General features: G+C 48.1%; 1 protein-coding gene across 3 annotated transcripts in view; it reads left to right on the top strand.

The window, feature by feature from the left end:
- Tacc2 (transforming acidic coiled-coil containing protein 2) overlaps positions 1-26,771 on the top strand; it is a 186,237-nt gene extending 159,466 nt beyond the window's left edge. For 2 of the 3 annotated variants that reach the window (XM_028769369.1, XM_028769372.1), the window contains 12 exons: positions 770-831; positions 1,857-1,972; positions 3,280-3,451; positions 4,683-4,823; positions 5,695-5,784; positions 12,272-12,415; positions 12,824-12,900; positions 14,860-14,903; positions 20,603-20,763; positions 20,972-21,078; positions 21,349-21,469; positions 26,242-26,771. In XM_028769369.1, the coding sequence (XP_028625202.1) occupies positions 770-831; positions 1,857-1,972; positions 3,280-3,451; positions 4,683-4,823; positions 5,695-5,784; positions 12,272-12,415; positions 12,824-12,900; positions 14,860-14,903; positions 20,603-20,763; positions 20,972-21,078; positions 21,349-21,469; positions 26,242-26,307 (1,301 nt within the window). In that variant the 3' untranslated portion in view covers positions 26,308-26,771. The remainder of the gene's footprint in view (positions 1-769; positions 832-1,856; positions 1,973-3,279; positions 3,452-4,682; positions 4,824-5,694; positions 5,785-12,271; positions 12,416-12,823; positions 12,901-14,859; positions 14,904-20,602; positions 20,764-20,971; positions 21,079-21,348; positions 21,470-26,241) is intronic. The other variant, XM_028769371.1, reaches the window with a different exon arrangement.
- Positions 26,772-27,508: the final 737 nt, after the last annotated feature.

Raw genomic sequence — 27,508 nt, 5'->3', positions numbered from 1 at the left:
TTCCTTCCTTCCTTCCTTCCTTCCTTCCTTCCTTCCTTCCTTCCTTCCATCCTTCCATCCTTCCATCCTTCCATCCATGTATTAGGAAGGTACCTGGGGCACTGTACATTCTCGGCAAACATTCCCACTGAGCTACATCCCCAGCCCATTTTGAGGCAAGTCTCCTTATTAAGTTGCCCAGGCTGCCTTTGAACCTAACTGTGGCCCAGGCAGGCCTTGAACCCACATACTCTCTACCAAGTAACAGATTACAGAACCTCAAGAGAGATCCTTAAACCAGACTTTACTAAGATATTCTCTCAGAATGTCAGACTCACGCCTCAAAGCTACTGATAGCACTGAGGGAAATGAGCATCCGACAAAGCAAAGCTAAAGGAGTGTTCTGGACTTCTCGGGGGTCAGCGAGGGGCTGCTGATGTTCCCGTGGGGCTCCGCAGGTACCATACAGTTCCCAGATGTCTCTGTGGCATGTGTCTATGTGTCTTGAGAGTTAGGAGGAGACCTCAAAGCATGTGTGCCTTCCAGGCTGTGCTTTTGGGTCTACCCATTGCTGACCTGTGTGTGGACACATGGCTTCATTTCCTTGGGTCTTGTTCACATTTCCAAGGGCCCAAACTCCTACCAGCAGGAAGTTTACAGACTGAAAATAGCTGAACTGTGCCTCTCTAGGGGCTGGATCTGAGGACACTATCAATGATGGCCTCTGAGTCCTCTGCTAGGTCAGGTCCTTCCATCTTCCCCCGTACTCATCTTGCCTGTTTGTTTTCAGAACTTGACTACAGAAACTCCTACGAAATTGAATACATGGAAAAGCTTGGCTCCTCCTTACCTGTGAGTTCCTCCTATACACTGGCCTGGCAGGGGCTTCTGTGGGGTCTCCAGCAAGGCTGCACAGGGTCCCTCAGAGTTGCCCCATCACATAGAGATGCCAGTCCTCATTCCTAGGCTCATTGCTTCAGGCCTTGGAACACTAATATGCCCACCTTACCGGTAACTCCTGACTTCCCTTTTAGCCACACTTTGTACAATCAGTGCCCAAAGCCACCTGAGCTCTCTTACAGGCCTTGACCATGGATGGATTCCCTGGGTTCTGAGCTGCAGCCCTGGTTATGGTGTCTGCTTATGGCCCTCCTGCCCAGCCAAGGAGAAAAGAAGCCGTTTGTCATTTCTGTCTCTTTCTTTGGGATCTGTCTTAGTTACTTTTCTGTCACTGTGGTAAAACACTATGACCAAGGGAACCTATAAAAGAGTTAATTTGGGCTTATGTTCCAAGAGGCTCAGAGCCCATGACAGCAGATCAGAGGCACATGGTAAACCATAAGCAAGAAGCAGTCTTTAAACTTTCAGAACCCACCTCCGATAACATACCTTCCTCCAGCAAGGCCCCCTAAATCTCCCAAACACTACTGTTTGAGGGCCAGGTATTCAAATGCCCAAGACTGGGGACATCTCATTTAAACCTCCACAGGCCCTAGTGACCATGGTCATCACTGGGGTCAGCACACTACCGTCTGATATTCCAGTGTGAGGAACTGAGAGCTTAGCTGGCTGGCTCTGCAGCCTCAGCACCGGCATTTGCCATTGTGGCCCATGCACACTGAGGCCTGAGCAGGGTCCATGGCAGCACCATCCTAGCTGGTTAGTCCAAGCTTAGGTCTCCACAGCCCTTCTCTCCCACCTCCCACCTCCCTGGCCCTCTCCTAGTCACCTCCTGCTTTTTCCTCCTTTGAGAACTTGAGAAGACTGAAGGCTTACTTGTTCCCAGTGCTTACTTGTGGACCAGTGCTTCCTTCACTTGGGTGGCATGTTCAGGCCACTGCACCCAGCTAATGTATGTGTGACTTTGATTCCTGCAGCAGGACGATGATGCTCCGAAGAAGCAGGCCTTGTACCTTATGTTTGACACTCCTCAGGAGAGCCCCATCAAGTCTCCTCCAGTCCGGATGTCGGAATCTCCAACTCCATGTTCAGGGTATGACCTATACATGAGAGAGTTGTGCCAGTGCCCCCCAAGTTCTTGTATACCTTTCCACTGTTACTCTGACCTCATTCCATTGAATGTCTACAGGTAGCCCATAATTTAGTCTGTCCACAATGGCACAGACACATCGCTTCTATACCCCAGGGCCCTTTGAATGAAGTTGAAACGACTGGCGGTACCCTGTGGCAAACAAACAGATAAAGACAGACAGATAGACAGACAGACACACACACACACACACAGATACACACACACACACAGACAGACATTATACTCAGCTTTATTTTGTCATCTGTCCAGTGGGGGCAGTGTGGTATAATACTAAGAGCTTAAGTCCCAGTTCTGGTGGGGGTTACTTGGGTGTCTTGGTACCTCAGTTTCCCCATGTGTAAAGTGAGAGAAGTAAAGTGACTCTGGGGATTTAGAGAGATTAAAGGAGACCGTTAGTCCCCCGAGCAGTCAAGCGATGGACACAGGGAACCTGGTTTCTAGGAGATGATGTATAGAAAGCCATGTCGGAGTGCCTGGCACATGGAAAGTGCACAGCAGATATTGCATGTGCCAGGGTCCATGTTCTGAATGGTGTAGTTTTTGACGGGGGAAGTATGAAGCATTGCTGTATCGTCTGGGTGGTCCCATCTATGACCAGATGCCTGCTTTGTCCCTGAGCTGGATGGGAAGCTCTTACTTTGGTTTCTGAGACTTACTGTGGACCCTGCAGACTAAAATCTGTCCAGATGGTTAGGTGTTGGTGATGAGTGATGTCACCTCCAGGAGTGGTCCCATATGGTAACGAGTGATGTCACCTCCAGGAGTGGTCCCATATGGTGATGAGTGATGTCACCTCCAGGAGTGGTCCCATATGGTGATGAGTGATGTCACCTCCAGGAGTGGTCCCATATGGCAGGCACTGTGTTGAGTGCTTTGCATTTGCAAACCATCTTACTTCATCTGCTCAAAGGTGCATGTACCTATCTTCAAAAAAAGGAAAGTGGGTGTGATACACAGTCTTCCCTCAGAGTATACAAGCAAGCAACTGGCTACTCCCTAAACTCCAGGGCTTGGTCTTCTTGACAGAGCATCTGTATTCTGTGTCTCTCTTGTCCATTATCCCTTAAACGTGGCTGCACTAAGGCTTGCCTCTAGATGGATGGCCATTGAAGACATGGCTTTTGTCTCTCTTTGGACACAGACTTGCAAGTCCTGGTTTTTGTGGGCTATTTCTTTAGCTGGGGCTTTCTAATAGACTTCAGTGGTCTCCAAGGAGAAGACCCTGATGTTTGACTTTGTTTCCTCAGGTCAAGTTTTGAGGACACTGAAGCCCTCGTGAATGCAGCAACAAAGCTCCAGCATCCTGTTCCAAGAGGTCTGGCCTCCAATCAGGAGCCTCTCTTGCAGGTGCCGGAGAAATCCTCCCAGAAGGAGCTGGAGGCCATGGCCTTGGGCACCCCTGCAGAAGCAATTGAAATTGTAAGTGTTGTCTGAGGGGTTCAGTGGCTGCACCCTCTCCTGTGGTCGCTCTTCACCAGGCCCCCTGGACCACAGCCTGGAGAACCCACGTCTCACCGTGCCTTTCATTTCTCCTGAGATGGCTACAGTTCTGTCAAGTGCTTTATTTGTTAAGGCTTGGTTTCCATTTTTCTCTCCTTGAAACTGGATTGGTGGGCAAGCTGGAGCTGGGATCAGCCAGCTCCTGCTTCTATAGCCTGTAAAACAAAGTAAAGAAGGGGAGAAGGAGGAATGTCCTCCTTAGAGGGATCAGATGTATTTCTCCTGGGTCTCAGGGTAGGAGATTTTCTCTTGTTCATGGACCAGGATGTCAAGGTTTCCTCTCCCTAGCTCTCCTGAAACCTTACAGGATCCACAGCCCTGAGCTGTGATGTCATTGTTCCCTGCATGTCACATGTGCTTTCCCTAGAGTGTGTGGTATCCACAGGAGGGTCTTCCACATGTCTTACACAAACCAACTTGGGTCAATTATATTTTTCCTTCTTTTGTCCCACTCCTAGGTTTGAGATATCGATTTAGTGTGTTGCTTTTGTTCTATGTTAGGCAATTTGATCTGTCTCATGCTACAGACATTTGCAGGGCACTTGCTATGTATGTGACAGTTGGACGCTGGGTTGGATACGGGAAACACAATAAGTGAATGATAAAAGAGTCTAGATGTGAACCGATCTGGCATATAAATACTGTGGCAGAAATAGCCATGGTTCATCTCTGGCAAAGTTGCCCTCTGATTTGTAAGTCTTTCTAATCTATTAGGAGATACCTTTCTGTTTGAAATCATCTTTTCACTATTGAAAGCGGCCCTTCCTTAAACCTTACTTTCCTTGATACTTAACCCTGGGTATTGTTTCTTTGATGAACTATGTTGGCATTTTGAAAACCCATTAACTAGCTTTGCCTCCCACCCATGGAGATTTTCAAATAAAAAGCAGTGGTTATGTGGCTCCCTCTGCACTGGGAACAAGGGTGCTTGGGCTGTGGGGGTGGGGAGGCTGAGGGTCGAGGCCCTGCTCTTGGGAGAGGGGGCTGGGCCTGCTAGTCACGGTCCAGATGGCAGTATTAGCCACTAATTGATGCTCTCTTTAGCCTTAATGCAGCACTGTGCAGTGTATGGATGAGTGGTCCTTGCTTGAAATCAATATCTTTCTACTCTCCTCTATTTTCCATCTTCCTCTCTGCCGCCGGCCTTCAGACAGCTCCAGAGGGTGCCTTTGCCTCTGCAGATGCCCTCCTCAGCAGGCTGGCCCATCCTGCCTCTCTCTGTGGTGCACTTGGCTATCTGGAGCCTGACTTAGCAGAAAAGAACCCCCCAGTATTTGCCCAGAAACTTCAGGTTTGTAGCCCACATGTGACCTTTTTGGAGTTTGTTAAAACCTCAGTAGAAAATGAAACCCTGAGCCAAATTGAGCCGAGGCAGGACCTAATGAGGCAATACTGGGAATGTTCCAGATGAAGTCTTTTCCTCTCAGACACTGATATATGTGTGTGCTATATTCAGGACGTCAGAATTATAAAAATTGTGTGATTACATACTGAATGGACTGTTTCTATTTCTATTGGGAAGTTGGTCCCAATAGTCATTTTCCAGATGTATTGAATGCCCCAGAGACAGTGTTTATTTGTGATTTATTCACTAAAGCAGAGGTATCAGGTCAAGCCAAGCTGTTTAAAGTACATAAGACAATCCCAGATTCCCATTGAGATAACATCTGGACTCAGTTTTACACCTGGAACAGAGTAGTTATCTCCACAGTAGAAATCTGACCATTCACATTACCATGCCCTGGACCAGGAAGTGAGGCAGACCTAGAGAGACTGTTAACAGGCAGCTGAGAGATGCATGGCCATTTACGGCAAGTGCTGGCCAGCTTTTTAAAAACAAACAAACAAAAAAAAAAAGGAAAGACATCAAGGAATACAGTAGAGTAAAAAATTGCCGTCCTGTTTTGAAAATTAGCTCACATTTGACTGCGTGATATTTCTTGACAGACCTTCAAAGGGGTGATTTTTTTTTTCTCAAAAAGGAATTTAAACCCCAGTTTCATGATCTGCTGAGGTGTTGGTTGTGAGAGAAAGCTGAGTGTGTGTTTTTCCACAAGTACCTGTCATGCTTTTGTGTGGCACATTCATTCCTGGATGTGGAGAACCTTCTGTCTGTCTTGATCCATTTCCCTACGGTTTGCTCACCCCTACCCCTCGGGCAGGAGGAGTTAGAGTTTGCTGTCATGCGGATAGAAGCCCTGAAGCTGGCCAGGCAGATCGCCCTGGCTTCCCGCAGCCGCCAGGACTCCAAGGTACCTGTTTGCCACTGCAGTGCGCTGCCTTCTGGGAATGCTGTGTGTGCCACGGGGTTCCAAGGGCTGCTTTGCTAACCACTGGCCAGGCGGGCATTGTGGGCGTCCTATGAAGTGTGATTTCTCTGAAGCTGAAAGTGTGACTCTTACACAAACACACACTGAGCGCATGTGTGGGGATGAGGTGGTGTGGCCAAGCATAGGAGAGTGAGAGAAGCTAGCATATAGCGCAGGAGATTAAAAGGCTTTGAATAAGGTGGTAGACCAGTAAAGCTGGTTAGTACTGGTACACCAGGACAAAAGAAGAATCCTCCTTGGGATTATCTTCCTTTCCTACAGATACCCTTTGCCTCTCGATGGGACAAAGTAATTTGTAACTTTTCTGTTTTCTAGAAGATTCCATCCAGCTTTACTAAGAGTCAGTAATAAGTAGGAATTGAAAACAAGACTTGCTACAAGACATTGGATGATGAGCTAGACAAGAATGAAGAGTCTCAGGTTGTAGGCTATATCATCTCTGTCACTGTGGTCTCTTTTGTCACTGTGTTGGCAATACAGACTGAGCAACAGGCAGAGAAGTGCTTTATTCCAGGAAAATGCCCGGCCCCCCCCCCAACAGAAGGGGTAACAGACCATTTGCTTCACAGACCAGAGTGTGTCTGTCCTTGATTTTTGAGTGACATATGACATTGATAGGACATTCAGAGTCTTCCCACCTGGCTTTTAGGCTTGGGACTGATTCCTAACTGTGTGACCTGTGATGACATGTAGCTGGTACCTCACCCTCTTGCCGCCAGTGAGCTGTGGCTCCAGTTCCACTGTCTGCCCCACTCTGTGTTTGGCCAGCCTAATGAACTGTCTATCAGACCAGGGCTGGAGCCCCCCACTTTGTTTTAGCCTTGAATGACTTAGAAAACCTTGCTGAGCCTCAGTTTTTCGGTCTCTGAGACGAGACCAATCAGAGTAAGTTTGCCTGTGGAGGTGAAGACCACACTTGCAGCTTGCTTTGTGCAAGCACGCCTGATGTACACTGGTGTGCAGTGAGCAAAAGCCGCGGCTATTAGCTAGCTAGTACAATAAGATGTTCACAGCATCTCTCCTGGTAAAGCAGAGCTGAGTCCACTTTACAGATTGGGAAACAAGGGCCACATATCCAGAGTTCACCGACCTGTGGGGAACCAACCACTAGAACTGGGGTCACCAGTAGCCCTGCCTGTCCATCCCCACCTCACATTGTAGGTCATTTGCAGAGAAGTTCCCAGCTTATGGTCTAGGAACAGAAATCCTACCTCTGTTCTGTCCCAAGGGCCCACACACAGGATCTCCCTAGCTATATCCCAAATCGAGTCCCTTCCTGAAGACAGGAAGTGGGTATAATGTGGGTGTCCAGACTGAGAACAGTGGCACACAGGGCAGGGATAAAAATGCAAACAGAAATCAGGGATGTCTTTGTTCTTGTTGCCAAAGTGTAAATATGAGTTGAATTGCCATGAAAGGGGATTTTCAGGAGAGGATTGGGCTCCTCTCCCATCCTCACAACTCACCCCCGCCAGATTTCTTTCTTGAATGTTTGCAGAAGAATTGCCCAAAGCTTGAGCATTGTATGTACAATGTCTTCCTGTCTTGGAGAATATTGAAGTCAAGTTGGGCACATTCTGACAAGTTCAGGCTTAGTACAAGGCATCCTGGGAAGCGGGAGGTGGGGAGTTACTGTCTCCTTCTAAGAATTTGCCAGAGTTGTCATCCTATCTGTGGCAGCCTCAGAACATGTGTTCTAGTTTTTATTTAGATAGCAGTGCCACACAGACGCACAGAGTATAAGCTACGAGAAAGCCCTAGTCACCTTCTAATGGGCTTGGATGTGTGCACTGAGGGATAGTCTGTCCAGGAAGAGCCCCAGCCCCACCCCCTCCCCCGCAGGGTGGGAGGAACGTTGACTATAGTTGCTTGTGTCGCTTTTGGAAAATACCTGGTAACCATGGTGCACAGAAAGAAAATAGATGTTCCTGCTATAACCAGCCCACTCCTGGGGGATCTGTTGGCCTCACTATAGGGATCCCCCTTGTGGGCTTCTCTCCTGTGTCTGTGCTTGGTACCCCCTCTCTGCCTCAGAACTGGAGGAGGGTTGTACAGAGCACAGTGGCTGTGGGCCAGGTTTCCCTTTCTGCCCTGGGATCTCAGACGAGAGTGATGGGTGATGTGACCCCGTTTTCCTGGCAGCAACACAAAAACATGGAATCACTTAGGAGGAAGGATGTAATTTTAAGGGGATGAAAAATCAGCCGATCCCTAGAGCAGCTCTGGAGTGGGTCAGCCTCCACAGAAGTGCAGTGAGCAGCTCTGCACCCCCCACCCCCACCCCGGGCTGTGGCCTTCTTATTCCATTTCCCCTACTTGCTTCTGCTGGTGCTGAGTTCTGTGTGTCGCCAGGGAGTGAGCCTGAGGATTTGTTCTGAATGCACATCATCCCTGAATACACACCTCAGTGCAGCAGCCTGTATTCCATACTCAGAGCTCGATCTCTGACCTCCCAAGGTATGGGTAGCAGGGTATGTATGCCGGCACATTCTGCATGCATGACAACTTGGTTTTGATCCCTGGACTTGTTGGCCTTTGTTGACAAGGGGGACTCATGATGAAGATGGAAAGATGTGTTCTGCCAACTTAGGATCCTGACTACACAAATAGGAAGCTTCTGCTTGGGAGCAGTTCGCAGACAGAGGGGAATCTTGTGTGTAATTACAGAGAGAGAGAGACAGGGAGAGAGAAAGAGAGAGAGAGACAGAGACAGAGAGAGACAGAGAGACCTGGCCTAGAGTTGTCCTGAGCTGGAGCAAGAATAGGGTCAGGGGCAGAGTGTGTATATGTATGCTTGTCAAGCGACACAGCATCATGACAGGGATGGTGTTTATTAAATGACAAGAAGCCAGCATCGTTCCTGTTGGGCTTCTTCTAAGCCTCTACAGCCGTAACTCCTTTCCTCCACATTTGATGCTGAGTCCACAGTTGAGACACATCCCTGGAAGCCACAACAACAGTCTGAAGAAGAGTGACAGAGGACTGGTTGGTGGGCTTGTTTGCTCTCTGGCTTCAGAATCTGCAGTTGGAGCCTGTATTTTCCAGACTGGGAGACTGAGTCTTGATGGGGGTGGGCACAGCTGCTCGATGTCTGATACTGATGCCTTCCTTGGAGTAGGACTGAAGTGTGGGGCCAGGTGCCTCACCTGTGCTTTATAATTCCTGGGTTTGGGGACTGTCTGCTTTGGATGTGTAGCATCTGGCCAAGGTCCTTCTGCCTGGATGCTGCCACATGGCCCAGATACTTTGCAAGGCTCTGAGCCTTAGCTTGGTTTTCCTGGTCCCTGGCCTCACTTATGTGGCCTTCTCTTAGGGCTCTAAGCCTCAGATCTGAGTTTGCCTCTGACTGATCTGGGGGACAGTGATCTTGCCTTGACCATGATATCCTTCCCCCATCCCCCAAGGCCTAGCCATAAGGAGAAGTGTGGGACTGAGTGCATGACACGACTCCTGCTGTCAAGGTCAGCTCAGGAATCTGAGGGGAGATAGTGGCCTGAGGAACCTCACAGTTTCCAGCCTGTAAAAACCCGTAGAGGGTTGAAGGTGGCAGCAAAGGTCTGTGCCTTTGGAATTGGGGCCATTTCACATTTTAGTAAATAGGATTCTGGTGGCCTCTTGGCCTGTGTGAAGCAGCAAGACTACGATTGCAATTGTGGGTTTAAAAATAATCTTAACATATGAAAGAGAGGGGCAGGGAGGGAGGGAGAGAGAGGGAGGGAGGGAGAGAGAGGGAGGGAGGGAGGGAAGGAAGCAGAGGTGGAACCTTTTGATTTCACTTGAAAACATTCATGGCTGAAAGGAAAAGCCTAGGTATGAATTCTGAAGTTCATTATCCTGCAAGCAGCTGTAGGAAGCAGGGAATCGAGGTGGTCCTGGAGCTGTTTGTTCTGTGATTGAAAATGCCAGGCTGGTGATGAAGGATATTACCGTGGGGTCTGACTCCTTTGCATCCGTTTAGAGATCTCTTTATTATTCATCCTATCCTTGTTTTACAAAGGACATCAGGCAGATTAATAATTTCTGATGTGCTCCTTGGTCATATTTAGCTCCTGCCCTGTACTGATAAGAAGTTCATTTTCATTATTCTTTCTCTCTTGCTCTGCAAGGAGCTACTAATCTACTTTGAGGCCGAATTCAATCTCATTTTGAAAAACTTAGATCCAGCCATTCTTCAGAAGTTCCAGACCGAGTTTAGCAGTTCTAAAATTCTGCTCATTTTGGAATTTTATTTTTTCTCAAACTTCTAAAAGTGTACATTCCCTGTATGGTTGTTTTATCTGAATGCATATATCTGTGCGGTGTATGTGATATATCTGTGCAGTGTGTGTGTCTGGTGCCCACGGAGACCAGAAGACGGTGTCAGATCCCCCGGGCCCAGAGTGATAAAGTGAGCCAATATAGGTGCTGGGAATTGAACCTGAGTCCTCTGGAAGAACAGCCAGTGCTCTTAACCACTGAGCTATCTCCTCAGCTGCCCCACCCCCCTTTTAAGGAGCACATTCAAAGTAAAAAGAATTGGTGTGTTTGGTCTGTCTTTTCAAGTTCGCTTCCTAATTTTGTGTTTGTGAGCTTTTCTAACTACAACCATTAAATGGTGATTTCCAGGTATAATTTTCCTATTGCTACTGAGATGTTTTCCCTCAGAGGAGTAGCACTACAAACCATTGCCAAGAGCAAAGCTAAGCCCTCCATGCAGAGCCTCTGCCCTGCCACCCGGAGGTGCTTTTCCTCCTGAGGGATCTGGCAGCCTGCTGCCAGGGGCTGGTAGCTTACATTCTAGGCAGATGTCCTGGAAACAGAGACTTCCCCAGGACCAGAAGCTGAGAAAGACATTCATGGCATACCATCTGACATGTGACTAGAGTCCATGCCCTGGTTAACCAGATCTTTGTGCTTCTGGCTCTGAAGGTAGTTCACTGAAGGTGAGCCCAGGGATTTCAGGGCAGCCTTGGGCAGTGAGATTTAGGTGATCTGTGGGGTACCATTTGAGGTTAGGTAGTGGCCAGTGAGCTGGGGGATAGTCAGGCTCAGTGAGTTGGGGATAGGCAGACCCAGTGAGTTGGGGTGACATATAGGTATCACTTGAGGGTTAGCTCCAGGTCTCAAGGGCAGGCAGGGACAATGAGATACAGGTCACAGCAGTTTTCTAGGACAACTAAACTGTTGTGTGCACCCTGCATGTGAACACTAATGGTTCATAAATGGTCACCTCCAGTCCTATCCATTGCTCTTGTACCTGCATGTTCTAAGTGCTTCCCTTCTTTAGGCCCTTAGCACCGAATTCTATAGTGAGGTGAGGTGAGGTAAGATAAGGCTGGCTAGTCCAACATTCTGCCCCAGGGCCTTAAGCCACACCCTTTCCCAGGCCACTGGTTCCCCAAGGATGGAGCAGTCCCACTCTGCCTATCAGGCCACCGTCAGTTCCCACTGCAGCATAGACGTGTACTCTAACTGAGGTCCAAGCTTCCTTGGCAGCCATGACAGCACCGTGAGGTTGATGCATAGGACTGAGAGTGGTTGTTTGGATGTTTGGGTTGCCGTGGAAGTAGGCTGAGAAGCCTGGCTATGCTGGTTGACCATGCTCCTAACACTGCATCTCAGCTGTGTTGCAAGTTGCTTAATATTCTGTGGAATGGAAGGATAGCCATGTTCCCCTCCTCGCCTCTCTGAGGTGAGTAACTGAACCCTACAGAACATGAGAGAGCTGCAAACTGTTGTCAGTCAGGTTAGGCTGGTCAGCATAGCCTTTGTTGCAGGCTTCACTGGGGAGAGTAGATAGATATTGTCGCTGGCAGGTTTCCCCTCTGCAGTTAAATAGCAGACCTAATGGCAACACACTCTCAAATCCAGACAGGGTTGACAAGAGGCGGCTTCAGATTTTGTGCAGATCACATCCTTTTAAACGGAGCCATGTGAACATAACAAAGTTTGGCAGTGGTCAGTTGTACAAGAATGATCTAATCTTCAGCTATTGAAAATTAAGCAGTGTAGACCAGCATTCGGTATCATCCCTCAGCAAGACTCTGGAAGTGGGGCCGGCAGAATAATGACTACTCTCTACTTACAGTGCCTCGCTGGCTCAGCATCTGATAAATGGCAGTGATAAGCAGGCCGCAGACATGCTGGGCCCACAGGGTTCCTAGTTACAAAGGCCGCCGTCTCCTTAGCCCCTTTGTGTGCCTGCACATGTGCGGTATGAGCGCTTCCCATCCCCTGGACCTGGCATTGCTCTCATCCATGCGTCTTGGCATTTCCTCATAGTTTCGATGTTCTTTGTTTCAAAACCATGCAGCTGAGCGGGTGAATGCAGTTCTCGGGGCCATGCGTGCAGCCTTGTGTGTCACGCCATTAGTGGTAACTGTCCTCTCTCTCTTTCTTTCTCTCTTTAATGAAAAAAAACATTCCACAGAGGGAAGCTGCTCACCCACCAGATGTCTCCATCTCCAAAACTGCCTTGTACTCCCGCATCGGGCCCACCGAGGTAGAGAAACCCCCGGGCCTTCTGTTCCAGCAGCCAGACCTGGACTCTGCACTCCAAGTAGCCAGAGCAGAGGTATGAGACCTGTGGTGTCTGGAAGGGCCATGTTCTTGACACCCAGATAGGATCTGAGTCTGCAGTGTCAGTAACTATATTTCCCTGTGAAGCTGGAGACAGACTGTCCTCCAAACACTGTGGGCTAGATGATTGGGCTAGATGAGCGACACCCCATGAGTTCTAACCTGCCCAGTCACCATGCTAACAGGCATGGCCAACTTGCTATAGAAGAGACACTTTGTCATAGTTGCTCCCCAGGGGGCGTCAGCAGAGTCTTGATTCTCTCCTGCTTGGGGAAATTCTCTGGATGAAATCTTGCTTTTATGTGAGAAGTTTTCATCTCGTGTGTCTATGATGCATCCTGACTTTGGTCAGAACAGAATGCACTCATGTGGGAATCTACCTTTCTTCTCTCCCTGACCTTAGGTCATCGCCAAGGAAAGAGAAGTCTCAGAGTGGAGGGATAAATACGAAGAAAGCCGGCGGGAAGTGGTGGAAATGAGGTCAGTAGGCCGGAGCCTTCCTGCTGCTTAGCCCCGCTCTTTGGCTCCCTGGTGGTTGTGCTGAGGTGCCCCCACCTCGAGTAGTGCCTTCTATAGACGAAGCTCACTTTTCTCTTATTATGCACAGCTAGTATTTTTGCATAGGTGTTTTTTAAGAGATTTTCTTTTTTTAATTTTTAAAATATTTTCATTGTTCTTAATGATGTGTGTCTGCATGCACATGAATGCAGGTGCCCTTGGAAGCTAGAGAGAGACAGCTGAGCCCCTCAGAGCTGGAACGTGGTTGAGAACCACCCAACATGGGGTCTGGGTCTTCTGAACCCCTCAGAGCTGGAGCGTGGTTGAGAACCACCCAACATGGGGTCTGGGTCTTCTGGAACAACACAGGTTCTAGCTACTGAGGTGTCTCTTCATCTCCTTCAAGTGTTTTTAGAATAACACGATGCATGAGTTAAAGAATCTACACGTGTCCTGTGTCCCCCACCTCCACCCCACCCCCTTCCCTTAACTTCAGCAGGCTTGCATTCCTGTGTACATTTCTAGTAGGTAACAAAACACCTAGCTGATGATTACGGCCTGTTTCCTAGGCCACCAGCACATCTTCCCAAAAGCACTGTTCTAGCTCTTCCCACTCCTTTCTACAATCCTGGTGACTGGATTGAATGGGCAGAGTCCCTGCATCTTCAGAGGACTGCTCTTGCAGAGGGATGCTTTTTTTTTTTTTGTTATTTTCATCTGGGGGAATTGCCAAGCAATGTTGATACACACCTTTATTCCCAGCACTTGGGAGGCAGAGACAAGCAGATCTCTGTGAGTTTGGGGCTAGCCTGGTCTATATAAGGAGTTATAGGTCAGTCAAAGTTACATAGTGAGACCCTGTCTCACAAACCTACTTGCAAAAAATAATATATATATTTAGTTTAAAAATACAAGGGAAGGAGCTGGAGAGGTGGCTCAGTGCTTAAAAGCACTGGCTGCTCTCCCAAAGGACCTGGGTTCAATTGCCAGCACCGATATGGGAGCTCACCACTGTCTGTAACTCCAATTCCAAGGGACCCAAAACCTTCACACAAATATATATATATATGCAGGCAAAGCACCAATGTACATAAAATAAAAATAATGAATCATTAAAAATGCAAGGGGATAAGAAGTAGCTTTGGACGTTGAGGAACATCTCCCTCAGAGGAGACTAGCAGCTCATGTTTTCGGAGGCTTTGGAAGAAGATACAGAGAGAATGTTAGGGAACTCCAAGAGCAATCAAAAAAGGCTTCCTGGAGAAGAAAACGTTTGAAGTAGACCTGGAGAAACAGATTCTGGGTGGTATAACTAGGAGGAGGGGGCTGGAGAGATGGCTTAGTGGTTAAGAGCACTGACTGTTCTTCCAGAGGTCCTGAGTTCAATTCTCAGGAACCACATGGTGGCTCACAACCACCTATAATGGAGTCTGATGCCCCTTCTTCTGGTGTGTCTGAAGACAGCAACAGTGTACTCATATACATAAAAAAATAAATAAATAATTCTTTTAAAAAGAATTATTTCCTAAAAGAAATAGGAGGAAGTAAGCAAGCACCCTGGGCTACACTTGGAATGAGAGAGCCAAGATCAGGGAGGAAATTGTCTGTGCACATTGAGCCAACCGTGTCCATGAGCCGGCTAGAAAGTGTTGAGCTTGTGAGAGGGATGAGGTGTGGGTGAAGCCCTTAAGGGAAGCTCTGGCCTGTTGATTCACATAGTGGACAGTGGGCTGATGCATGCTTAGAACAGTGCTGGACTGAGGGCTCTATGCCAGGAGAAGGAACCTGCCAATGAGTTCAGGGATGGGTACAGAGGATGTGAGCCCAACACTGGCCAGCCGGATCTGTGCTGTTGCTCGTTGGTTCCACTGCCCTGCTGTGGGGCGGAGATTTAACACTATCCTGTTACTCTAGCTGAGTGTGCCTTTGCCTTTCTTCCAGGAAAATCGTGGCTGAATATGAGAAGACCATCGCGCAGATGATCGGTGGGTGTCACGACTCGAGTGCTCAGGCCCAAACTGTGGGGAGGGGGAAGGAGAACGGGAGTGGGTTGAGCAGCAAGGCTCAGAGCCAGTTCCTCTCAGAGCAGTGGGTTGACAGGGACCAGCACAGCTGTACTTGTGGATACCCTGAGGATAGCCAGGAGAATGTACTTCACAATTACCTGGTGTTTCCACACTCCTCATTTACCCAGCCAGGTGATCCACCATGTTGGGAAGGAGTCTGAGTTTGGCCATTAGGTTGTGTGAGAGCTTTGGATTTTGCTTGCAGGAAGCATAGAATTAAAACCTCTAAACCCCAGTTTAGTTTAGAGTCAATGATGAAATACTCATACTGCCTTAACACATGGATTTAGGACCAGGATGGAACCTGTGGCAACTCTCTACCCAATACCCTTCCTCTTGTGGCTGGCAGACCCTGGTAGCCAATGCCAGCTATCCCTAAGATGTGACACCTCCATCAGAACACTGCATCCATGACAGCCAGAGCTGACAGGTTGCTTAGGCCTGAAATGAAAGAAGGCCCTATATTAGCAAATGACACACAATGACCGACCTTCCTTTTTTCCTTCCTTCCTTCCTTCCTTCCTTCCTTCCTTCCTTCCTTCCTTCCTCCCTTCCTCCCTTCCTTCTTCCTTCCCTCTCTCCCTTCATCCCTCCCTCCCTTCCTTCCTTCTTCTCTCCTTCCCTCCCTCCCTCTCTCCCTTCCTTCGTCTTTGCTTCCTTCCTTCCTCCTTCCCTCCCTCCCTTCCTCTCTTCCTCCCTTCCTCCTGTTACTATCCATCTCTCCATCTGTCTCTCCCCATCCTCCTTCTCTATAATGAGAAACAGTCTTGGAGATATTCCAAGACCAGATTTTTATAGTCTTGGGGAATTGATCTTCATGTTGATTTATGTCTTGCTGTCTGTTTATTTACTTAAGTTCATGATAACCAGTTTTTAAAATAATTTTTCCCACCTAAGGATTTGTGGGGTAACCATATAAGTTTACATGCTGAGCCTGGATCTGCACAAGCCTAGGAGAGCCCTGTAGCAGATGTTTGGCTTTTTGAGTCCCACCCGTCTGTAGCTTACCCCAAGATAAATAGCTCAGGAGCCTTTGCAGTAGCAGGAGGGCCAATGGTTGAATGGCTGGCCCTCTCAGGAGTGTTAATTGTGGCTTACATTACTGAGGACTGGTTTACCTCAAGCTCCTGAGGTACGTTTAGCCACATTGGTCCCTCGGAAGATGCATCACATTGGAACAAAATGCACAAGTTTATGGATGAGATAAAAACTTTAACACTCTGGGAATTCTAGGAGCTGGCAAAGAACTGGAGAGGAAAAACGCTTCTCTCAGTGTGAAAGGGTTGCCTCCTGGTGTCTTGGGATATGACACTGGCAGATGCTGGTGTGGTGTCTAGGGAGAAAGGCCTGAGGGAAGGCTGCCACAGCTAGCTTGTAGCATACAGCTAGAGACATTCAGTGAAGCAAGAGTTCCCCTTAGTGGGCTCTAAGCATGAGACCCTCTCTGGCTGACGTCTCAGGAGAGCCTTGCCATTATGGTGATACAGAAGGTGCTAGGTGCCGATTCCTGCTTCTGAGATAAATTGCAGCTGACAGCAGTTGGAACATTTTAACCTTGGTCAGTCAAGAGGAGTAGGTATCAGAGGCATGGTGCATTTCCTACCAGACTCTGAACAGTTTTCTGTGCACAAGAGAACCCCCAGGATGGCTCAGTGAGACTACTACAACATCCCCAGCTGAGCGGATCATCACTTGGATAACATCCCTACTGTGTGTATAGTCACGAGCCTTACTCACCAGCCTCTTCCTCATCTGCTTTTACAAAGTTTTTCTAACCCAGAAAAAAATTATATGTCAGTTGCTATGGAGGCTCACTGAATGAGGCCACTAGACAGACAGACAGACAGTTCAGGGTCCGTGTAGACAATCTGTGACATGACTGGGAAGGTGGCTGGACCTGCCCGCCTCAGAGGAAAGTGAGTCTCTTCACATACAGAGACAAGCCAATGGGCCTCATCTGGATTCCACATTTCCATCCCGGTTTCATTCCACCTGACTATCAAGGAGAAGCCAGGCCTGAGAGCCTGGCAGCTTAGGACCAGAGCGAATGTTTTGAGGTAGAGCCTGGTTCCTCTGACCCATGCTAGCTCTTCCTCTGATGTAGCTTTCAGGTACACTACACCTCATCATCCCTTCTCAGCAGCTCCTCAGAAGAAAGTGTGTCCTATTAAAGCTCAGTAGCTGGCGCCTTGGAATGTAGGACAGGAAGGGACCCCTGTGCTTTCTGCATTCCAGATTGTTGCGATTTTTTTTGTTTGTTTGTTTCCGCTTTTCTAACAACTACCCTGATTCTCTGTTTTGCTTCCGTTTTCTGTTGCTCCTTGCCTTTGCTTGCAAAACAAACAGGCAAGCCTGGTAAGTAACCGCTCCCCACCCCCACCCTATCTGACACCTACCCATCGCAACCCCTTGCTTGTGTTTTGTTTTTCTGGCTTGGTTATTTTTGCTTTTGTGTACTTGCTGCATTAACCCCTCTGATTTAATAGTGATTTGCCAGAAACCCCATCAGGGTTGTGAGTCCAGCGTGTCGTGTCTGGGGGCTGAGGCTGATTTCCTGACTTTAAGAGCCTAACTTTGTTGGTCAGGAGTTAGAAGATTTGTGCAGGCTTGCCATTGCCTGGCTCTCCTGGGAACCGGGCAGTTCTATTTTTAAAAGTGACAAGAGGAAAGCTCGGGCTAGGCGACATCTTAGATGCAGGAAATCAGACGGACTCTGTTTGATAAATGGCTCCTTCAGCCTGTCTAGTGAAATGTATACGTGACCACAGATCAGCCCAGAATGTACATTGTACAGCATGCTGGGAACAAAGGAAATGGCTAAAGTTTGGTCAGTAACATCTAGTGGAACTTGCCAATGCCCTCTCTTTTAGGAGTGTAGGTATAGCAAGTAGATTACTTGTATTAAAAAGTTCTCCGTATTTAAAAGGCAGAGTTTCATGAGTCATTGAGGGGCTGTCCCACTGAGTCGGGTGACATAAAGAGCTTCTGTGGCCAGTGATGCTGTTGATAACAGGTCAGATTCCAGGCTGTCCCTGGGTGCCAAAAGCTTTGTATTCATTCTCTTTCTTTAATCTCCCCAAATGCTATGGTCTAGAAGCACTGCCGTCCCCTGGTTCTGGTGAGGAGACACAGTGAGTTTAAGAACACTGCCCAAGGTCACACGCCACACAAGTATCAGAGTTGTGATTCCAAGCTGGCGTGTCAGACTCCAGAGCCACTGCCCTTGGTGGCTTCTGGCTACTGCTAAGAATACTAAGAACCCTGGGATCATAGAAGCAGGAGGGAAGGATATTAGGCATCTCCTTAGGCCGGTGGTTTTCCAGGCTGGGCCCTGGGTCAGCTATATCTGAATCTCCAGGGAGCTTGTTACTTGTGTAGAGTCCCCATCCTGACCTGCTGAGTCAAAAAGTAGGAGGAACCCACGTCTGTCTGAGGAACCATCCAGCGGGTTCTAATGCATGCTCACATCTGACAGCTGCCTTGATTTGCACACAAGGCCTTGGAACCACAAGATTTTGGGGCTTTTCCACATGTCTCTGTCAGGCTTGGAGTAAAATTCAGGCTGTGACCCCCACTGTGCCACATAGCAATAATATACTGAACTTTAGACACAGCGAGAGAGTGGCCTATCAGAAAACGGGAGGAAGAACAACTCAAATCAAAATCTCTCAGTGTTCCCAGTAGGAACTGTCCATCATAGAGGGAGGCTCGGGAAGAATTTGGTCATGGCTGTGCTTTTGTCTTTGGGGCTGAGCCTGGGCTGTGCTGTTCCCTCAGTGAACAAATGACTTCACTGTTCAAACCCTCTTTCACCTTCTGTAAGAGGGGGACAGGAAAACTTTGTATGGGTCACTGTGGGGCCGCCCTTGTTCATGCAGCTCATGGATCACATGGCAGGACCACTTGTATGGAGGGGGTTTGTGTGCCCAGGGCAGAGCAGCGAACCAGACCAACCCACAGCCAGCCCTAGAGGAGAGCAGCCTGGTTACTATTGTCATTGCTTTCCCCAAACACCTGACAGACTCAACCAAAGGGAAGAGTTTGATGTTTGCCTAGCAGTTTCAGAACAATTCGTCCACCATGGTGGTGAGGGCATGCAGTGCATAGTTTGACTGGCAAGAAGCAGAGAAAAGAGATACAGGAAGAAGCTAAGGCAAAGTCAGCCCTGAAGGGCTTGGCCCCAGTGACCTACTTCTTCCAGCCAACTCCAGCCGCCTCTCTGCCACCTCTCAGTAACACCATCATGATATGAATGAGTTTACAAGGTCACAGTCCTCGTGACCTAACTGTCCTGAAGATGCCCTCACAGGCACACCCAACATACACTGTCCTACACATTTCGCAGTCTGATGGCAGTGACTGGCAGAACACCATCATAGGAAGAGCATGGCAGCAGGAGGCCTGCGTCCCAAACCTGGGGTTGGGAGAGTTGGAGTATAGCAGAACCAGAATCCACAAGTGGACACACACACACACACAGAGCAAGTGATGGGGAATCAGAGATACAAAACATGGGGGTTTCTGAGGATTTCTGAGCGCTGGGGCAGGGGCTGTCAGGGCTGGAGCAAGTGTGTGGCACGCAGCCTGGGTTTTAGTCTCAATACAAGAGGAGGTCTCGAAGGCAGAGTGAGCAGAGATTTACTTTGCAGTTGAGGCTTGGTGGCTGCCATTGCTGTCTCTGTTGTTAGACGTTCCACATGTGATTTCTGTCATAGTAACCAGCTCTAAGCCATCCTGGGCAATAGATGGCACCCTCCCATGTGACCTGGGAGTGACAAAGATCTGCTGGGCTACATACTTTCCCCAGGAACTCTTGGTCCTGGGAATAGGAGCTAGGAGATGTCATTTAATCCACTGTCACCAAGACTAGGGTCCCTTGCCTACTCTATTGGCAACCAGCCTAGAGGGTGGTGCACGAGGCGGGGAGGGGGTGTCTGTATTTGTATCAGAGACAGTTGGTTCCATAGTGCAGAGACATCTGAGTTCAGTGTGGGATGGAACAGGTCAAAGACATGGGTGGGAGTATAGTTATCACTCTGGCTAGTACCCACATTCTAAACTAGGCCCAAATGGAACTGCATTGCCTTACTGAGAAATGAACTTTGCAGTATGCCTAGAGTGTGGTACTTTCTACAACCAAGAAATCAGTGTTGTGAACAGAATCTCAGGGATGTTTTAGGGATAAAGAAACCTCTTTCTCCTAGTGACTAGTCTTATCTTGATACCATTTCAGAAGAGTCACCCATCACCCCAAGGGCCCTGACTACAGCACCCTTTAATCTCATTGTCCCAGAAATAACAGTAGTAATTTTTTCTTTCTAACCCAGTGTGGATCTGCTTTGAGAAAGAAATGTAGACGCACAGGGTCTTCAGTGTAGATGTGTAAGGGTTGCATTGATCAGGTTAAAGGTTGACTTCTCTCCAACATGACATGTCATGGTCCCAGATCTATGGTGTCAGGTCCATGAGTGTTGTCCCTTTGGAACCATCCGGGAGGGAAGGCTCGTGGGTTCATTCCAAGGAAACCCTTGAGTTAATACTCAAGGCCTAGGCTGGCCCCTGTAGATCTAGTTTGGATTGATTGGGGTCCGTTGTCTGACTCCTGTCTCTCCTGTCAGAGGACGAACAGAGAGAGAAATCCATCTCCCACCAAACTGTGCAGCAGCTGGTCCTGGAGAAAGAGCAAGCCCTGGCTGACCTGAACTCTGTGGAAAAGTCTCTGGCTGACCTCTTCAGGAGATACGAGAAGATGAAGGAGGTCCTGGAAGGTTTTCGAAAGGTGTGTCTGTGGAGCAGGAGTCCAGGTGGGGGCTGGAGAGGCAGCAGCCGTTTTTGAGGCAGGGTCTGGGAGTGGGGTGCCAGATGTGGGGCAAGAGTTCAGGAAGTCCGTCTTGAGCCGTTGTGAGCAGGAGCTAAGGGGTCAGTTGTCTGTTCTGGATGCTCTGTTGAGCCTCTCAGCGTTTCTTTTTATGGTCCTGGCATGGCAGAATGAAGAGGTGCTGAAGAAATGTGCTCAGGAGTACCTGTCCCGAGTGAAGAAAGAGGAACAGAGGTACCAGGCCCTGAAGGTGCACGCAGAAGAGAAACTGGACAGGTAATTCACCACTCAGCTGAGCCAGGAACTCTAGTGGCTCTTGGACGTTGGCTTGCAAAGGGTGGGTGATCTTTATGACTTGGGCTAAGATGGCACTCAACCACTATAGTATAATGCCGGGCTTGGGGCATCCAAAGCCCTTCCATGTCACAGCAGTAGTGGGGTTCTTACAGTTCCTATGTTCAGGCTCTAGTTGAGCTGCATCCAGACCCAGAGATGGGAAGAGGAAGGTATCCCTACAGCCAGTGACCATGCTCCTTGTTCCAACAGAGCCAATGCAGAGATTGCCCAAGTTCGAGGCAAGGCCCAGCAGGAGCAAGCAGCCTACCAGGCTAGCCTGAGGAAGGAGCAGCTTCGAGTGGACGCTCTAGAAAGAACGCTGGAGCAGAAGGTAAGAGTGTGAGGCTTGGGCACCCATGGCTGTGAGTCCTCTCTCTGGCTGACAATGGAGGCTGGTGGGCTGGAAGGGGGTCTCTGGAGCAAGGCTTCTGTATGAGCTCATGCCTGGAGACCGTACCTACATTAGATCTGGTTTTGTCTTTTTGTTTTCTCCTCTCTGCTTATCCTACAATAGATGCCTGCACAGTGATTTTCTACTTTTCATTCCTCCACAACATCATTTGTCAGATATTTGTTAAGCACTACTGTGTTAGTTAGGGTTTTACTGCTGTGAACAGACATCATGACCAAGGCAACTCTTAAAAGGACAACATTTAATTGGGGCTGGCTTACAGGTTCAGAGGTTCAGTCCATTATCAAGGCAGGAACATGGCAGCATCCAGGCAGGCATGGTGCAGGAGGAGCTGAGAGTTCTACATCTTCATCTGAAGGCTGCTAGCAGAACACTGGCTTCCAGGCAGCTAGGGTGAGGGTCTTAAAGCCCACAGCCACTCCAACAAGGCCACACCTACTCCAACAAGGCCACATCCACTCCAACAGGACCACACCTTCTAATCGTGCCACTCCCTTGGCCGAGCATATACAAACCATCACAACTAAGGTCCCAGACATTGTCCTTGAACCTTTCCAACTCTCATTCTTACTGGAGAATGGGTGGGGAACCCACCAGTCCTCTGACAGAAGGGAGGCTGTGGCAGAGCCGGGCACATATAGATATCCTCCAGGTGTATGACCAGTGGGTGAAGCTCCTGAGGTCACTCAGTCTGTTCCTAGGTTTCCTGATTTCCAGTGTGCTGCTTACCCTACTACTTACCCACTGTGTCCCTGGATGTCCCAGTGAAGACCTCTGCCATCCTAGAAACACTCCCATTCCATGTGGTCCCGAGGGCAGGGTGTCTAGGCTGAGTACCAGTCACCTTTGCCCTGGTGGGTGCTAGGTGCTGTCAGAGAAAGCCTGGCAATGAGTCAGGTCAGCCGCTCACACACTCCACCAATTGTATGGCCCTGGTGAGCCTCGCCCTCCATCTCGTTTCCTTGGTCCCCTTTAGCCTGAAATATTTTAGATAAGAGACGTTCCCTGATGTCAGGTATGATACTAACCCCACCCCACTTCCAAAAAAATGACCCTGAAAAAGCATATTTAGCCTTGTTCTCTGAGGATAAACAAAGGTAATGGCTGTGTTGTCCACAAAAACTGTTTTAGAAAGAGAAGGGCAAACCAATGCTATGTGCCAACCACTGTAGCTGCCAGTGATTTCTGGGCTCTGCTGATCGTTCAGAGCAGTCCCCATAGAGACAAGACACACAGCTGCAAAGCCAAACATTTGCTCATTCATTGATAATTACTGAGTACCGTTATGGGTTTGCTGTTGGGTCTATGTGTATTTTTATAGAAGTAGGATGGTCCATTAAAATAAAGACCATGTTCCCGAGTCAGTGTGTGTGTGGAGGGGGAAGTTGTCAATGCTCCCACGATATAGATTCCATCAGACTGTGTTTAAATCACCATATGGTGGTGTTTCCTGAAGCAGGAGCCAGGACATGTATCTCCAGGGTCCTTGGCCCAATCAGAACAGCAAATGAAGGTGATGCTGTATTTTCCAGTAGATTAAAGTACACGAATGCAAACAAGTTGTATCAAATCTTATCTGTGAAGGTAATTTCCTTTCTAACCAAGCTTCCAGAGGAATGAATTAATTGTGGTGTTCAGCCCTGGAGGACAGTAAATGATGTATAACAAACAAAGCCTGTCTTTTTTTTTTTTTTTAATTTATTTATTTATTTATTTATTTATTTTATGAGTACACTGTTGCTGTCTTCGGACACACCAGAATAGGGCATTCAATCTCATTACGGATGGTTGTGAGCCACCATGTGGTTGCTGGGATTTGAACTCATGACCTGTGGAAGAGCAGTCAGTGCTCTTAACCGCTGAGCCATCTCTCCAGCCCCAAACAAAGCCTGTCTTAAAGAGATTCAGAAATGCACTCACCAGGGCAGGTCCGTGTGACACTCTGGGCTCCACGATGGGGCTGGGGTTTGACTCTAGGGATGGACCCCCACTGGGTCTGTGGTGCTTCCACCGTGAGTCACTGCACATAAACTTTAACAGACATGAGGACGAAGCTGAGTAGTTGCAGGCACAACTGGAGCTTGTGTTCTAGGCCAGATACCTCTGTTCCTATTTGACAGGCTGTGTACTCTTACACATAACACTTAACTTCTCCGAGCCTCAGTTTCCTCACTAAATAATGGCTTCTTTTAAAGGGCTAGCATGAGAACTGAGGGAGGCCACGGCATCCTGGATGGCTTTAGCTTGGTGATTGGCATGTGGTATTCATAGCAAAATAAAGATTAGCATTCATGGCCAGCAGGGGGCAGTAGTGGTGTTGGGGATAACTACCACCACTAGTAGTAGTAGTGGTCAGAGATTTTAGCACCAATGTGAGCTGGAGCCTCAGAGTATGCTTCTGGGCAGGATGTGGGCCATGGTCAAGCTGCTGGGAGACAGTGCTTCCCCCTGTACCCCAATGACAGTGCAGTTTTCTCTTCTGGGTGGGTACTGTGGTGTAGAATGCTGGAGTCCTAACCCAGGGACAGCCATGGACTGAGCTGAGACATAATGCAGGAGGTTCCAGGAAAGGAACTGATGGAGGCCAACTTTCCTCAGCATCCCCAGTTATCCATGCTGCATGTGTGTAGCTGCCTTTAATTGGGTTTCAGGGATAGGCAAAGAGTGGCTTCTGCATGAGAGGAACCCCCTGAAGTTACCTGCCTCTGCCTTGCCTTCTGCACCTACATTTACAGTGCCACCTACTGGGCATCTTCTAAACAATGTTAGCATTTCTCTAAACCCTTCTGAGCCATTGTCAGGAAAGCCATGTAAGAGCCATGGAGGCCCTTAGCCCAGGGACAAAAGCTATCCTAGCTAGCCCTCCACTGTGCTCTGCTCACTGTGTTTTTACATTTACAGGACTTCGCTTTCTTACCTTATTTCATTCTCACCTACATTTTAAAGATAAGGAGTCCAAGGTTCAGAATAGCTGTGCAACTTGTCCACACTCACCCAGCCATAGCTGGAATATAAACTCAGTTTGTTTCCAGCTATTTCCTCTAATTACTGTAGATAACTTTAGGAAATACCAAGAGACTGGGGGGACAGGGACTCCCCTATGAGGAGGCCAGTGTTGCTACTGATTAAGTAATAGTAGTTGTAGCTGTTGTTGTTGAGGCAGGGTCTCACTATGGCACTGGTGGCCTGGAACTCACTATGTAGATCAGGCTAGCCTCAAACTGCAGCCTGCCTCTGTTTGGCAAGTGCTGAGATTAAAGGCATGCGCCACCACACCTAGCTTTCTTTTCTTTCTTTCTTTTTTTTTTTTTTTTGTTTCTCTTTCACTTTTTTGGTGTGTGAATTATATTTTCGTTGCTTGCACAGATATTATTTTAGGGCTGACCACTATGTTTTGAGTAACCAGTTAGGGGCCTCATCCTGGGAAGAAGCTGATTCTTCTCCTAGCAGTCGTTAGTTTCCTATAGGTGTTTGTCTAGGGGTGGGCTGGCCCATTGAGATTTCCCCTTTTATGTTAAGATGTCTAACTGATACTGTCATTGTTTGAGTCTTGTTTTAGTCAATCATATTGTTGAGGTAGCAAGGGTGTAGCTCCCCTGTCATTTTTAGGAGACACAGCTATGTGACAGACTTCCTGGCCCTCTGACTCTGGGAATCTTCCACCCTCTCTTCTTCGATGTTCCCTTAAAATTAGGTTGCAGGAATTGTGATAGATATATTGTTAAGGCGGGACTTCTCACAGTTTCTGTATTATGACCAGTTATGGTCTTCTGCAATGATCTCCCTTTATCACAAAGAGAAGCTTCCTGGGCGAGAGCTACATTTACCATTATAGGGGTACGTTTTAAAAGGCAGTGAGGAATTGTGCCGATTTAATAAAGTGTCAGTGGTAGGGTCTTTCTAAGGTCCATGCCTCACTAGTCCTGGGTAGTTTTGAGGTTTCTGGTGCCAAGCATGATTTCCTCCTACGGAACAGATAGAGAACTATTGGTTGCCATCAAGATATGAGTGCCACTACTGCACCTTTAGGGACATTGTGTTAATCCGGTCATTGTGATCATGGGTGTCGCCGATGGATAGGATGGATAGAACCGTGGATTGCTTCCCTCCCTTGGTGGCTTGCATAGCACTTTTTCTTTTCTCTTTTATTCTCTCATATAGTACATCCGGCCTAGAGTTCCTACCCTCCATAGGGTAGGAACTTTCTGGTGCTATGGAAGCTCGACCAGCAGATCACAGACTTGCAGTTAGATCACCTCAAGTCCCCCCGACACCTGTGTCCAAAATCAGTGGTGTCTTTAGCAACGGGGGCTTACCTTCAACCTGTGAGAGACGTCTGTACCCTGCTACTCCCCTCTAGCCCCTCCCTCATGGTCCCTTTATACTTGACCAGTTTCTTTGGTTACTTTTGAGACAGGGTCAGTCACTGGCCTAGAACTTGATAAGCAGGCTAGGCTGGCCAAGAATCCCCCTCTGTCTGCCTCCCCCTGTACTGGGCTTGCAGGTGTGTACTACCATATCTGGCTTGTTTTTTTTTTTTTTTTTAAAAAAAAAAAAAAATGGATTCTGGGGATTGATTTCAGATCCTCCAGCTTGCAACACAAGGGCTTTGCTGACTGAGTCATTGTCCCAGCCCTCTGACTGGCTCAATTTCAAACACCAAGAGCACCTCTCTTGTCTTTCATTTTCAGAATAAAGAGATAGAAGAACTCACCAAGATTTGTGACGAACTGATTGCCAAGATGGGGAAAAGCTAACTCTGGACCAAGCACTTGGACTTGGCCGCTGCGTGCAATACGACCCTCCGTCGGCACACTGTTCGTCCTTCCGACTCTGTGGACAGGTTCTCCTTTCACTTCCGTATGCACTACTGTGTCCTCTTTCTAAACAAGGTTGGTTTGACCGTATGCAGTGCCGAGACCTACCAGGATTCCTTGCTATCTGTTTGCATTTTCTAGTATAATTCATAGCAAGTTGACCTCGGAGTTCCTGTATCAGGGAGATTATCAGATTCTCTAATAGAATACACATTGCTGACCTTGGCTTTGCCCTTTGGTGAGCGGCATCTGATGTGACGTGAACACATGCAGCCTGCATCGGGACTCTTGCCTTAAGGAGTGTACAATTGATCCACATTTGCTGGTTTGATTTTTTTAAAAAAGGAATGCATGTTTCAAATAAAATTCTCTATTGTAAATAAATTTTTTTCTTTGGGTCTTGACAGCGAGTGTGGCTGTGAGTTATTTTCTGGGAATGGCTGAGTCCTTTCCTTTGTTAAATCATATCAGGTTTGGTCTCTGCCTCTTTGGGCTCTTTTCTTTGTTTATTGATTTAAATTGCATTTCCTTCATTATCGTGTCTGGGTTTGTAAGAGGGAGCAAATGAGAAATATTGATTGGGGCTTAAATAAGTAAGTGGATATATTGGATTAGCTTAGATTTCATTTTTACAAAGTCTTGGTCATTAGAAGGCAAAAAAAAAATCTGTTTCCTTTTATAATTGTGCAAAGGAAATGGCAAGCTGTCAGTATTTCTGTCCCGCCCCCTTGGAACCTGACCAACCCTGAAACACTGACTATTCCTTTATAAGTGGCTAGGAAAGGCCCAGGAACACCTGGCGGGAGGCAGGCAATTAGTCACCAAGCTTCCTGATGCTCTGACCTGCACATGTGACCTGTGACCTGTGAGGGAATGTAGGGTAAAGGATGAGATGGAGGGATGAGGGAGTAGAAGGTAGCCTGGTTTTCTGGGGCTTTGGTCACAAATCCCCACAGACATATCAGCTGATAGCTTCCAGAAATTCAAAGTCAGAGCGCCCAGTAAGGTTTGGGCACTCAGAGAGAATCCATTTGGTCCCCCTCTCCCAGCTTGCTGTATCCTCTGTAACATTCAGCCTCAGCTCACACAACCTTCTCAGCCTTTTGTGTGTCTGTCTCAAACACCCCTTCATAATAGATGC

The sequence above is a fragment of the Grammomys surdaster genome, unplaced genomic scaffold (assembly GCF_004785775.1).
Source record: "Grammomys surdaster isolate TR1022 unplaced genomic scaffold, NIH_TR_1.0 192, whole genome shotgun sequence".
In the NCBI taxonomy this organism is placed as follows: domain Eukaryota; kingdom Metazoa; phylum Chordata; class Mammalia; order Rodentia; family Muridae; genus Grammomys; species Grammomys surdaster.
This window is presented reverse-complemented; position numbering and strand designations above follow the sequence as displayed.